Source organism: Crocodylus siamensis, chromosome 8 (assembly GCF_052110815.1).
Source record: "Crocodylus siamensis isolate JL-2025a chromosome 8, ASM5211081v1, whole genome shotgun sequence".
Classification (NCBI taxonomy): domain Eukaryota; kingdom Metazoa; phylum Chordata; order Crocodylia; family Crocodylidae; genus Crocodylus; species Crocodylus siamensis.
The window spans coordinates 8417987-8432200 of NC_143402.1; the positions used below are offsets into that span (position 1 = coordinate 8417987).

Here is a 14214-nt window from a genome sequence, read left to right on the forward strand (position 1 = left end):
TCCATAACTTCTCGCGACACTCTTGGTAGGTTAACTGCTATGCCTCAAGTTTTTTCACGTGTAAAAATAGAGACAACTTATAAGATCTGGCTTTAATTCTGATTTTACACAGGTCCACCAAGCACATTTGTACACGCAAGTATTTGTTGTGCTACATTTCAAGCCGCCCCTTTTGACAAGGCCATCTGCCTTTCTTTTGCATTTGGGACGGTGTCAGACAACATTTCTGAAGGTATTATACGCACCACACTATGTACTTGCTTACCGTTGTACAGCTCTCATTTGAAAAACACTATGTATGTGCATACATATATATGCTGCTTGTTGCACCAACCTTTCTGAACCCAGGCAGTTTAGAAGTCCCAGAATCCTATAAGAAGACAACAGCAACACCTCCTGGTTTGGTACAAATTGGGTTTTAATGCATCCAGTTGCTTTGTGTACAATAAAGTTTTATATAAAGAAAACACTGTTACTTCAGCAACAAGAGCGCGCACACAGCAGTACTCCTAGACCTAGCGCCTCAAGAATTCCAGAATTTTTTTCACAAAGTTACTGTGAAGGCTATTGTTATATATATTATGGTCCTGACCGGGATCAGTTCCCACCATGTACAGCTCTCCGGCATGGATATCCTGAAAGTTGGCCTTAAAGTTACTGGGATTAAACCCAACCCACACGGTGTACCGATAGTCAACTGTCCGCATGGAATACCCCATTATTTTTATGTCCTTTAGCCTTGGTTTGTCAGAGTTCCACTGAGGGGTGTCTGCAGGTCGTGGATACTGGCAGAAAGCAATGGGCTCTTTCTGGTCATCTTGGTAATAGTCAGAGTCATCGCCACCACAGTCACCCTTCTCTTCCATGGAAACAAAATAGCGAACAATGCTTTCCCCCTCAGAACAGAGGGCAACATCAAAGGAAGTCTCAGGGCACAAAGCGGGAATCAGCAGGCCTGCAAGTTCAGCAAGCGTTGGGAAAAGAGACACTAGCTCAACTATTTTTTTGGTTCGCCCTAAAAACAAAAACATCAAAAGAACAAAGTTAGAGAATTGTATGGGCCAGAAAGATATGGGCAGAACATCGTAGAAGCGTATCCTGATAAGCTGCTCTACTCTCTCAATTTTACTTTTGCATTTGATTCACAGGATGACAAGGCTGGAGCTATTTCAATTAATGCAGATAATTCAGAGGAACTATGTCCACATAGCTGTCTGTATCATACAGCATAAGGAAGACAGTAGGTTTTGATCCTTCTGTTCCTCAAATGCTCCACGCCTTCAAGATTTAATCATTCACTCTTTTGAGAAAGAACAAAGCAACTGCGATGTCAACTGCTTCACTGCACTGAACTGAACAAATTTTGCTTTTGTTGCCATCACACTAGGTATCAGCACAACTGCAAGAAGAATGGCAGTCACCACTGCTGCAGAACCAACACAGGCCATTATAAGAGGTAGGTGTTTAACAGGACACCTGACCTAAACAATACAAAAAAGAAGCTCCAGTCGTACTGATGCAGATCCTTAGCCATTTCCACCAAAGCAGATCTGAGGCCAAGACTGGTGTTCACAATTTAATTTTATATCAGCATTAGCTGCAAGCACCACTGCCACCAAGGCAGACCTCAAAGCACTATCTAAAGCCAAACAGAAGATGGAAGAGTCTTTGCAGTTTGACTCTCATCTGCAGTACAAACACATTCACACCAGCAATTTCCCCCGCTCTCTGGTTCCTAGACTTGGCCAGCAGAGCTGGATGTGTTTTTTCCAACAGAAACCAACCTCTGATGCACCCTGCTGTGCACAGGAGACAGCATGAACAGTGCTGATGCCTGGGGACTAACATCTACATTAGATTTTCCTAGTCACTGAAGACTAAGCTGAGAACATAGGTAATGCCTGTCTCTAGCACTGCAAGCTAAAGAAAACTGTAAGGAACCCTCCAACTCCTGAATATCAGCACCTGGGCTTAGCCATACTTCAGCAAGAGGTAGCCTCTAGCAGGGCTGCTCCTAAGAAGCCTCAAGCCTGCTGATCCTATCAAGCAATGGCAAGTGTGATCTTTCAATCAAGATCACAGCAAAGCAGAGCTTGAAGTGGCCCCTGGAGAAAGTTTACTCCAAGCCCGTGCACTAAGGAAGGTTGAAGGATGCCTAGACCATGTTTGTCAAGCCCATTTTCTAAAAATCTCCAGTTTAGGCAATTCCTCTACATCCCTAGATTAGGCTATCCAGAAAGCACCTTGGTTCTACAATGGATGGGATTGAAACCCAGGTCACCTACGTGAGAAGCAAGGATTCTACCACTAAATAACCAACACTCATGTTATGGGATTACAGTCACCAAGGTTATACAAAGGGTAAAAATTTACCTTGAGGTATCAAGTTTGAAACATGAGTGAAGGGATCAAGATAAGGGAACTTTCTCCCTCCAGGGTTAGCAAAGGAAGATGTCTTTCCTGGTACATAAAACATCAATGGCACCTGGGTAGCAACATCAAAGTTGCTGTATTTTGCCCATTCACCATGTTCGCCAAGAGACCATCCTAGACAGCAGAAAAAAGATTGAATGCAGATGACATCTTAGTGATTATTTCCTTTAACAATCAGTTAAGCAGCCAGATTTACCCACAGTACTTGAAGTTACTAGTAAATTGTTAAGTTAAAATTAACTATTAAATACCGTTGTTATTATGGATAAATGCAGATGTCTCTAAACTACAAATGCTTTTCCTTTCCTTACTCCCCCAAGCAGAATCAAGAAGTGGGCATTCAAGTGTCAAACAAAGCACAGTGCAGGAATTCAGGTACATCAGCTTGCATGCACAAGTCTCCAGATCACTCCTTTTACACATTACACTGCTAGCCGCTTTGGAAGTCTGGTATGTAGGAGCAGGCTTGATTCATCGAGTCTTGTGTCTTGCGTATCAGCGTCCCCGCACTTAAAAACGCTGTCAGGTGCACCTGAACTAAAGCTAGTCGAATAAGCTTTACTGCAAGCACCCTTGCCATTGCTTTGAAGTGCACGGACACTGATACATGAGATACGGTAACACTAATTAGAGAGGTTTTCGGAGCTGCTCCAATTAAAGCGCCTCCCTCCCACCCCCACATCACATGTAAAAGTGCCCATTAATTCCAAATACATGCATTTACATAGGGGTTTAATACCCCCTTTAGCAATTCATTGAGATTAACTGTCTCAAATATCTCTAAACAAACCCCTCCCATGCCAGTTAAGCGAGGTATGGTATTCTCCTATAGGAAGGCCCCTTGGACCATCTTGCTTGTTACTATAGAAGCAAGAGGCAGGTTTCAGTGAAACCATACCGGGTCAGGTCAGTGGTCCATCTAGCTCAGTAGCCAAAGCAGATGCTTTAGAGGGAGAGCATGAGGAGGGTGTATCTAGAGTGATCTATCCCCTGCTCATTACTCTCTCTGGCATCTACCATCCTTGGTTTAAAGACGTCAGAGGACTCTTCTGTTTAAAAGCTATTAATAGATCTACCATCCATGAATGTGTCTAGTCCCTTTTTTTGAATCTGGCTCTATTGGCCTCAAGCAAACTGCAAATGGTTAAATGGTTCTCTCCCTATGCCTCTGAGGTATTTTTCCTCACTAACACAAATTAAAGTGACACCCATAGCACCACCAGCTACTGTGGGCCAGACCCCTGCAACATGGATTGCAGCCACATTGCTGAAACGCTGGCTTCAACATTTTGTAGGCAACCACCACCAGCATAGGAGTTTCTCCTTTCTCCATTCCTGAAGCCTGTCAGCAGGGCTCCATGTTATGCAAGTGTGCAAGTGACTCATGTCAGACTGCGCAGCTCAGAAAAAAGGAGTTTGCACTTTGCTCAAGAAACACTTGATTACTTACCATGATCAGCAGTAAATACCACGATAGTGTTCCTAGAGAGCTTAAGATCATCCAAAGCATTCAACAGCAAGCCAACCTGCATATCTAGATAGGAAACTGCTGCAAAATAGCTCTGACGTATCAGCCGCTGCAAGTTACATGAGACAAGGAAAAGCAGGTCATTTCAACTGTAGTGGCACCCCTTGGGTCTGTCCCAATCAAAAAGGTGTGCAGTCAGAGGAAAGGTTTATTGTCAAGCATCTGCCCATAATCCAGGCTCCAAACTGAATGTAACCTAGGAGGACACCTAGAAATGGCTCAGCATGCTAGCGGGAGCTCTGCAGAAGTCCAATGGCAGTTTTGCCAGAAGGTACCCTACACCTGGTCCTAAAAGAGGTAGGGCTGATGGCAAATGACAGAACAGTTTGCTGACATGAGGTGTCTATATTTTTTGTTAGGTACTGAATGCACGTCCACTGTGTTTCACAGCCCAAACCATACTAGCAGGAAAAAAAAATAACAGGCCACACATTGTCCAGCACCCAGAAGTGATGGCATCTGACAGATTTCATGATTTTGTTCTAGCTGAGACTGGCCTAGAAGTCTTGTGGTGGCAGCACAAGCTATTCAGGAAATGCATACAGACCACCAAGGGTACTGAGTGCTGAAAGCATCCAAAACCTTTAAGAACTGCCTAGTGCTACTTTGCATGCAATCTCCCAAGTGAAGCACAATTTCAGTGAGATGCATGAGCTGCTTACCTGAAAGTCTTCTGGAACTGGCCCATAAGGGAAGCTTATGTTTAACGCCTGTACATCCTCCCTTTCCCTGATGTCTGTCCAAGGGTTATATGCCACAGGTGGTAATTCTTCAGGCACCCATGGGTCTGGGGCTAAAGTGATATTTTCCAGGGGGTACAACTTGAGAAATTCCTTCACAAAGCAAAGCAAACATACAAAAAAACCCAAAAGAGAATGGCACCTTGAACACCACAGTTGTTTGTAAAGGTACAGCCTGTAATGTAGTAACAACACTAGCAGTATTATGGCATTTTTCCTGCGATTTCTATAATCAAATGGACCACCTCTAGTTTGCTTGTATAGCACCCTGGGTGGAGAGGACTCATTCCCTGAAAACGTTATTGTTACTTTTATTACTAGAGCAGGTAGGAGTGAGCTATGATCCAGGACCCCAAGCTTTATTTTCACTTCAGGGTCACTTAAAATGAAAACCAAGAGTTATGCCCCTTTTGGCTTCTCCAGACATAACACGCGCGCGCAGCGCCCCCCCGCCAACAAAAAATCCCTGAATTTTTTCCCCTACAAGTAATGGTCCATTTTTGGCTTAGTTGATTTACTTTAATCCTGAAGTCTTTCTATACCTCCTTTTCTTTGAAGACTCTAGGTGCCCATAGAACTGGTAGAATTACAGGTGATATTGTGAAAATGAAACCCAATTAGTGGAGAATAGTAGTTTTTATTTAAGCTGTTTTAAACTTTATCACTACTATCGTTGCAACTCAGAATGCCTGAGAAAGCTCTAAGAAAGTCACACTTTTCTTGAAAGAGTCATTAAAGGATGAAAAAAAGCTCAGAATCAACGCAAGACAAGAGAGCCATCCTCCGCCTCCAAGACCTTCTTCACATTATGCATCATGATACAGCTGCCACTTCACCTCCCCACATCTCCATCAGGTTTATTACGGATGAAGACAACCTGCTTAGTGTAAAGCTACCCAGGAGTAAAGATTTTAACATGCACTAATGTATTTCATGTTAAAGTCTGAAGATATGATGTTGTACTAAGCTCTTTGGTATAGCACAGATTATGCTATGCAAAATCAAATTGTAAAACAGAGCCTTCTGCCATAGCCAATGAAGCCAAATTTTCTCAAAATACTAGGGTTCAATTCCTCTCTGTCTGAGATCAGTAGAAATTTTGACATAGGGAAGGAAGACCAGGGTCTTAGTCAAAAGGCTCTCAATCTGCCCATCTCAAATCAGGCTCACTGCACAATACCATTCAGTGGATACTCATTGACTGCAGGTAGTTAAACCAAACCCTTCATCTGGCACTTTAAAATGTTCTGTATTTTGACTCTGGTTACTGGTAGTGGTAGCAGCTCTCAGCTTCATAGTAAAAGGATGTTTTTCACATCACTTTACAGTAACATTATAACCATGATATTTGTAGCAGTTTTTAAAGCTGATGAATTCGGATTTAAAATCCCATCCCCCACAAATCCCAGTGACCCTGTTTAATCCAAGCATTCTTACTTGAGGATATCTCAATGGGATGTGTGGTTTGTGATAACCAACAGCCAGGAAAAATTTTTGTTTCTTTCTTTTCATGATGTTCAATAAGCGAATCGCCTCTTCGGTGCTCTGGATATCAGGCAAGGTGCCCTCAGGCACTTCTGCCACATCCACAGGGCAAACTAAGTTGGCATGAAGCTGTCCATCTTTCCCTTTGCAAGTCTGGAAAAAGAAGAAAGATTTAAACTACTTTATTTTTACACAGGTCATAGAAGATCAATTCATTTCTGATTCTACCCACAGCGTAAACTGCAAATTGAATTCAATTAGCAGTTTGTAATAGAAATATAAAAGTTTTGCCTTGTTCTAGGTGAGCTGATCAAGACCACTTAGAAAAACAGGTAACTCTTCTCCCCTCTAAGAAGCAGAATTTCATCTCTAGAGTGGGTCTGAAAATGGAGTATAGTCATATGCACAAACACACCATGTCTAGGACAAACAGGTGCTCTGGCCTATTGGTGAAATGTTGTTATTTTTTTGGCCCATTTGCTCTCTCCAAGCCCAAGAACTCCTAGAGAGGCACACTGGAAGCAACTGCATTACTTGCTAGTGTCTGGACATGTACTAGTACTGATTACAATACAGGGTTCAGAAGAGAAAGCAGGCTTGGCAGGGTCTTTTGCACATACACTAAATGGGTGTTAGGAGAAGCAAGTGGCAGCAGCAAGTCCCGAATGCCCTTCAAACCAATATTTTGGCAAAATAAATTGCAGAATAGAACAGAAAAGGGATGGATGTTACCAAATGGTTACTGCAAATACTACCGTGTTGGACATATTTACAAAATATTATACTGATTTTTTTGTTCCACACTTAACAGAACTGTAACATCCTCAGAAGTTGAATGAGACAGAAAATTCTGATACTGAGCCGATCTAAATTTGATTATCATGGTTACACTGGGTTTCAGCCTTTCAATTTTGTGCCAGCTGACTGAGGAAGCAAAAGGGTCTAATATCCAGACACCAAAGTTAGTTTTACACTATGAGCCAGAATTTGAACACAAACATATCCATGACCATCTCTGCACTGCAAGCAGCATAAATAAAACCCACCATGCAACAAGTGACTTCTGCCTTTGCACAGGTTCTGAAATCAAGACACTTTAGGATTTGTATTCAGTAGAATAGTCTCAAATCATCTGATCACATGTTTTACCACCTAGAGAACTGGTTAAGGAAACTGCAGGATCCAACAGTGGTAGTTTTGAGAGAAAGGATTCCATAGTCAACAAAAATTAAGAACCCCACTCTGATAAGAATTTGGGACTCTCAGAAATCCCACAAGTTCAAATATTTGCAAGATTAATTATACTAACTTTCCTTTAATCAAAAAAATCCTTTCAGGAGGGAGTCAACAAGAAGCAAGTTGGAGCAATGATTTTCCTTTACACAGCTCTGATCCACTACATTACGTTCTTAATGAATCTGACTCACATTAGCAAGAGTGTGTATTGCTAAAAAAAGTCCACAAAACACAACTTAATTACAGACATAATGCAGTGAAACTGCCCATTTACCTTAGTGTTTTCATATTTTTCAGTAGAGGGATGAAAAGGGGGGATGGACCAACTGTACGGATAATCATCATTATAATTGGATGAAATCCCTAGAAAAAGAAAAGTATAGGCAAAGCATCAGAAATGTCCCTGTACACCACTCAAGCAGGAGACACAGGTGCTTGAACTGTTTTGCTAAAAAAATCCATGTGCTTCCATTAAAATTGCCAATTTATGGGACTAAGAGAGTGAACATTCAAAAATTAAAGGGTCAAACTATCCAATTTAGGTAATAATCTTCAAATATGCCTTGCTACAGGGAAAGAGAAATTCAGGAATTTAAGCAGAACTATGAACAACAGCAGTCAACATACATATACATATACATAATTAAATGTACTAACACCAGAATCTGAATTAAAATGCCAACTCAAATACCATTTTGTTGTAGAGTGCAAACAGTGTCACAAACAATCTTGTATTTCTACTGCATTATCTTCTACTCCTTAGTATTCTTTAGTCAACTGTTTTCCTTGGTAGCTTGAGGACTTTACTGAAACACACAATACTCCTTCATCCAACATCTGACTTCAGACTAAAGCATAGAGACAGTACACTATATGATGTGAAGCACATATAACTCTGTCCCTAAATATACAGTTCATATGCTGTTATATACTGAATGTGTATTAAAAATTATTACAGAACACACTGTACCAGGATGGAAAACTTTTCCTACAGACATGGTTGTGTAGCCATTCTCCTTAAAATACTGGGGTAATGTGGAATAGTTTCCTGCATGCACTCTCCAATAAGAGTAGAAGTCATAAAGCCTGGTGGTGTCAGGTCTGCGCCCAGTAAGAAAGGACACTCTGCTCGGAGCACATACAGCTTGCTAGAGAGAGAGAGAGAGAGAGAGAGAGAGAAGGTGAATCAATGCTTATTACAAAGCTGAGCACATCTGCAGCGTATCTGAAGTGCAATCAAGCCACTTTGGTGTGATTAGACAAAATATTCGGGGACTGGTAGAATCAGACTGAAAATGCTTAACATTGCTCCTAGGTGAGAAGCCTGGGAACATTACTTTGCCTATCACTTAGACATTTCTGCTCTCCAGTGGCAAGCAATGCATACTTTTTTCTTGATCTCAAACTAACAAAATCCTGAAAAGAAGCCAGAGCTTTGGTTGAGCAGCTAATAATGCAAACTGTGTGATGTTAAATGAACGCAGTTCTTTTGAAAACTGACAATATGCAGTTGCAGAGTTAGACACCAGTGGCAAATGTGTTCAGCTGACATAACCATCAAATCAAGCTGATCTGGGGCCAAAGGACATATTAATGGAGGAGTCCAAAGACCCAACCAGTTCTGTCTCATTTTTCAGAGTCTCATTTAGTTCCATTTAAATGCCCAAATTACCCAGTCAACACTGGGTTTCTGACCTCCTGGAGAAGTCAGGACAGGGAATGCAGCCATTGGGCATCTATACTCATGCTCCAGGGTGGGGGGGGCACTTTAAATAAAGTAGCCCAAAGCACCCACGGCATCATGTGTGTTCAGCATCCTGCACTTCAAAATGGCAGCGGGGGCACTTTAATGAAAGCTCGTTCAACAAGCTTTCCAGTGCCCCCACTGCCATTTTGAAATGCGGGGACGCTCAATACACGCAAGACATGGAGGCTGCTGGAGCACGCTAATTAGCACACTCCAGCCGGCTCACAGAAGTCTCGATTATAATCTACATAATTGACTGGACCCAACGATCTACAAGGTCCCTTCCAGCCCCTAACAATCTATGAATAATCTATGATTCACTGAACCTGCTTTGATGCGTGCTAATTAGTATGTATTGGAGAGCAAAGGTCCATCATGTGTATAGGTGCCCAAAGTGCTAAAGAATAATCCCAGTACAAAGGAAGCACTAGACTTCAAAATACTCAAGAATAACAGCTGCAAGCCATGTTGTCCTCTGCAAAAAGTGAGCTGGACAATGGAACAGATTTACAAGGACAGGACAGGACTTCGCTCATAAGAAAAATGAAAAAAATATAAAAACAAGATAAGCTTTTACAAAAATATTTTTGTAGTGGAAAGCAGAGAACTATTGCTGGACACAATGGCTTTTAACAGCATATCATTACTGATAATGAAATGGTCTAGGTAATATTACATTATCCTGAGCACTGCTGAATTAATTTCAATTTCAGCAGGACCCATCCTCATTCCTGTCCTTATCCTAGCAAAGAAAAACTATGTGCTATATAATTCATCCCAGCTACCCTTTCAGTCCTCAAAGCACTTTAAAATGTCGTAAGTGGCTGTTATTTCAATATTTTCCCCTCCATTTTCCATAATCAGAACAGGAAATATTTTCCACAGATACTTTTTTTTTTTACTTCAGTTACGTACTTGTGCATAAGCATTTTGGAACACAACGCTCTGAGAGGCAAGTTGATCGATGTTTGGAGATTTTACAAGGTTGTCTCCATAACAGCCTAAAGTGGGACGCAGATCATCCACCACTATGAACAGGACGTTCTTGCCACCTACAAGGAAGAGAGAATTACCAGGCATTAATCTAAGCACTGATAAATAAAAGCTAAGGGGAGACTGGAACTTCTCTATATAGACTATGAATGGGCTAAAACAGAACAAAACAGGAGTCTCCAACATCTTTGGATGATAACTTTTTTTTTTTTGGTGTTAATCCTTTGAAGACCTAAGAATTCCCAGGCTCCAGTTGCAGTCTAGCCACAACCCCATCAGAGATAATAAATAGGCATGTTTTAGGCACCTGAAAGCACCTTTATCAAAAGGCTCCTGGAAATAACCTATAAAACAAAAAATGTGGAAGGGCTCAAGTGTTAAATAAGAGCAGGCGATCCAGTTTCACCAGCAAACAGAGATGTGGGTTTTCCAGAAAACTTTGAATGGGAAAATTTGCTGGAAAATTTTCCAATGCCCTAAATAGAGCGTGATCTGATTTAGCATGTTTATTCAACTTATATTTAGTAAACCACACTAAAAAAGTACTCCCATGTTAATTTTATGTCCCAAAGCCACAAGTATTGGAACTGAAAGATTTGATTAGGAAAAAAAATAAATACAGCACACATTAACGTGATTTAAATGTTATATTCAAACAAATTCAAAGCTTTATTATTTTTATTGCAATACTTGTAAAAATGTAAAGACAATACCCAACAGCAAGTACGTCCCTTACATTATTTAAGGGGAAAAAAAATCCGAAGGCACTAAAAACTGTTGACACTAATTTTAGTACACCCGAAGGCCTGGGCACGATATACCGTGCTTTGATTTTGATTTGACCTGCACAGCCAATTAGGTGAATTCTAACTTGATTTTTGGTTTGGATTATTATGGGATTGTATTTACCCTCCTGTTTACAAACGAATAAAACATAGATGTACTCTCTCACACACTTCCTAGGGATATTCACCTGAAAAACTTTCATCACAACTTTGAAACTGCCAGACTTGCCTAATATTGTGTTGGCAATTCATGATTACTATTGTACCCCTTTTCTCTTCCCACCCCCAACAGCTCGTGTCTCACCCACTGACTCTTCAATCCCCATCTTCACTGACTGCCTGTCCTGCATGCAGACCAGCCCAGCCTCTGGCTTCTTTACTATTGCTTCCATCCAGGAAGAGTACACACCGACCGTAGAGGGTTTTTAAACCCAAAAGCTTGCTAAAACATTTTTTTTTTCCAACTATTTAAGTTGGTCTAATAAAAGATACCAGATTCAAGCAAAGAACCTTGCCCTACTATATATAGCATCGGCACCACTTCCCCATCACTATCATACTGGCACCCCTTCCCCAATCACTATACTACCATTACTAATGAATGTCATGAAACAATGAATTTTTAGAAACAGAAAACTCCCCATGGAAAAACACCATGCTGGAAAAGTTTCCACGTTTCCGCGGCGGCTGCCAGACCTGCTCCTTAGACGGCCCTGGGGATGCCCTCAGCACCACGGCACCCTGGACAGCCCCCTCGCCGCGCCCAGGGCTGGTCTTCCCGCCGCACCAAACCCCGGGAGCAGGCAGGGCCCACAGAAAACGTTGCACCCCATCTCTCTGCCAGCACAACTCGGGTACCGCCCGCGCTACCTAACCCCACCCGCAAGGCAGATTTAAAACTACAAAACAAGGCATGAAAAAACAAGAATTAGAAAACAAGAATAACAAAAAACTAAAGCATTCAAAAAGCAGCATTAGGAAACAAGGCATTTAAAATTAAAAACATCCTTTTTTTTAGGAGGGAGGGGGAGGGAGGAAGAAATAGCTAAACCGATTTGAATGGCCAAGGGCAGCCTCCCTGCAGGCCCCAACTTTGCATCAAGTATTTGAATGCCGGCCGGCCAGGGATGGGAGGCCGCGGGCCCTTGGATGCAGAGGCCCGGGCGCCGGAACCATCCGCGGCGCGGGTGCGGGTGCGGCCTCCGCTGCGCTCCCCGCCCCCGCGCGGGGTCCCGGGCTGCAGACACGGAAGGCCCGGCCCCGCCCGGCCCCAAATGAAGGCCAGCGCCGCGCCCAGCCCCTCGCCCGCGAGCCGAGGCGGCGGTGCTTGCCCGGGTCCTGTCGGCCCGCGCCTCGGAGCGCGCCCAGCAGCAGCGCGGCGCAGCACAGCCCGAGCCAGCGCCCGCGCCGCATCGCCTGCCCCGGGGGAGGAGCCGCGGCGGCTGCCGGAGCTGCTCCTTAGACGGCCCCGGGGATGCCCTCAGCACCACGGCACCCTGGACAGCCCCCTCGCCGCGCCCAGGGCTGGTCTTCCGGCCGCACCAAACCCCGGGAGCAGGCAGGGCGCGGCGGGCGGCCAGGACACCCGGGTCCTTCGCCTCAGTGTGCCTAGGCCGCCCTGCTGGGCTAGCAGAACGCGGCCTAGGGGAATCACCGGTACAAATAAACACCACACGGAGTTTAAAGCCACCAGGAGGCGACGTCTGGAAAAATCTTTCTGGCACAAAAATCCTGTTGGTCTAATAAAAGATGTCGCCTCTGCTAGGGGCCCCGGTTGCTTTTTCCTCTAGACCAGGCGGGTCCAACCTTTCTGAATGTGGGGCGGGATCACGAACTTCCTATCCCAGTGGCCCGCGAGCCATATTCAAAGACCTCAGGAAAGTGGTAGCACATCAGGAAGTGACGTCACGTGACCTTTGACACCAGTGAAGTTGCAGGAAGTGACAATGAAATGGCTCTAACCAGTTCAAAACTCTCCCTCTGTAGCGTCCACCTCTGCCGCGGTTCGGGACGGGATCCTGAGCTAGACGGGCCACGGGCCGACCAAGCGTGTTGCTTTTTATGCTTATATTCAGAAGCTCTTACGTTCTTCGGCTGAGCCTCCAAACTATGGCTGAGATTTGCAAAACGGGGTAGATAGGCATGTTACGAAGTTGTCATGAAAGATCTGGAGCCCTCTAAATCCCATTCTTTTTAATGGACGTTGGCCGTTAGGAAGCTGCTGAGGGGCGGGGGGAGGGACAAGGGGTGGGAACGAAAGTAAGCCGTGTTTATTTTCGTTTCCCGTCACAGAAAATGCCTTGGCGGGCCACATGGCAACCCACGGGCCATATGTTGGACAAGTCTGCTCTAGACCAATACAGCTACAAGCCGAAGAGCTTAAGGCCTGCATGGAAAGCAGGGCCGGGCCCCAATTCAGGCTGCCCGCATGCAAGAAGTCCCTTCAGATGCATGTGCCCTGCCAGCAGCCGTAGTTTGGCGGAGCATGCGGTCTCTTTGGGCTCAAAGGAAAGCTGGATACCAGAGTTGTCAAGCCCTCACTTTATAGCTGGTTGGCTCTTTTTAGAGCTGGGCAGTCATTTTTATCCCACAATAATGATTTTGCACGGGTCTCATCTAACCTGATCGTGCGATAAACCCGTTCATTGTGAGATAATTGCTTTCCACGTGCAGCCAGTCTTTGCATCTGTAGTTGGTCTAAATTTATTGTGCGATTCACCACTTAACTGCATACCATACCTAATGTGTAGTAGAGGTGTTGTACTTCCCACACCTTGAAATCCCAATTGACCAGGAAGGAGCTTCACAGTGGGGCCCACACTTGGAAACATCCTACAGTCACAACACAGAGCTAAGGATATCAGCACTGCTTCCAAGAAGCGCCGAAGCTTCACCTGCCATGGCACAGTCCCAAGGTACCACCCCTTTAGAAAAAAATTCATCTAGTATATTGTGCTTGCTTCCTGTTGCTTAGCAGTCCTGGCTGAAATACTCCCTTATTCACAAACATACAGCCGACATATTACAAGCATTGCAAAATACAGGTGTCCAACCAAGCAACAAATCAGCTTGAATCAAATGAGATCTCCTGAAGCTGCAGCAAATCCAGAAGGAATCTGCACCTGGCTGCTTGTTTTGAGAGAGATTTAGCAGGCTCAGATAGGCAAGCAAAACAGCCCAGGTTGGTTTTGCTGCTGCTTGGTTTGATTTAGCCAAACTATATTTATTCTCCTAACTGCAGACAGGTTTGCATCTGGGTCCCATTTC

At 43.8% G+C, this 14214-nt stretch overlaps 1 protein-coding gene across 2 annotated transcripts; it reads right to left on the reverse strand.

The window, feature by feature from the left end:
- Positions 1-397: 397 nt before the first annotated feature.
- Positions 398-12492, reverse strand: IDS (iduronate 2-sulfatase). 2 transcript variants are annotated; one of them, XM_090060613.1, is made up of 9 exons: positions 12279-12492; positions 10085-10221; positions 8393-8570; positions 7697-7785; positions 6139-6339; positions 4624-4794; positions 3884-4010; positions 2374-2547; positions 398-1015 (listed from the first exon to the last, which is right to left on the reverse strand). In XM_090060613.1, the coding sequence occupies exons 1-9, from the start codon at positions 12358-12360 to the stop codon at positions 516-518; spliced, it is 1659 nt and encodes a 552-aa protein (XP_089916739.1). In that variant the 5' UTR covers positions 12361-12492; the 3' UTR covers positions 398-515. The 2 variants fall into 2 exon arrangements, with proteins under 2 accessions (XP_089916739.1, XP_089916738.1); XM_090060612.1 differs by lacking the exon at positions 12279-12492 and having other exon boundaries at positions 10085-12136.
- Between the last annotated feature and the right edge of the window lie 1722 nt (positions 12493-14214).

Excerpts from the sequence above, each read along its gene's own strand:
- IDS (XM_090060612.1), bottom strand. The coding sequence starts at position 10,348 with ATGTTGGAGACTCCTGTTTTGTTCTGTTTTAGCCCATTCATAGTCTAT. Across the intron at positions 7,786-8,392 it reads AGGAAAAGTTTTCCATCCTG|GGATTTCATCCAATTATAAT; the intron begins GTACAGTGTGTT and ends TTCTTTTTCTAG. Across the intron at positions 6,340-7,696 it reads AAAAATATGAAAACACTAAG|ACTTGCAAAGGGAAAGATGG; the intron begins GTAAATGGGCAG and ends TTCTTTTTCCAG.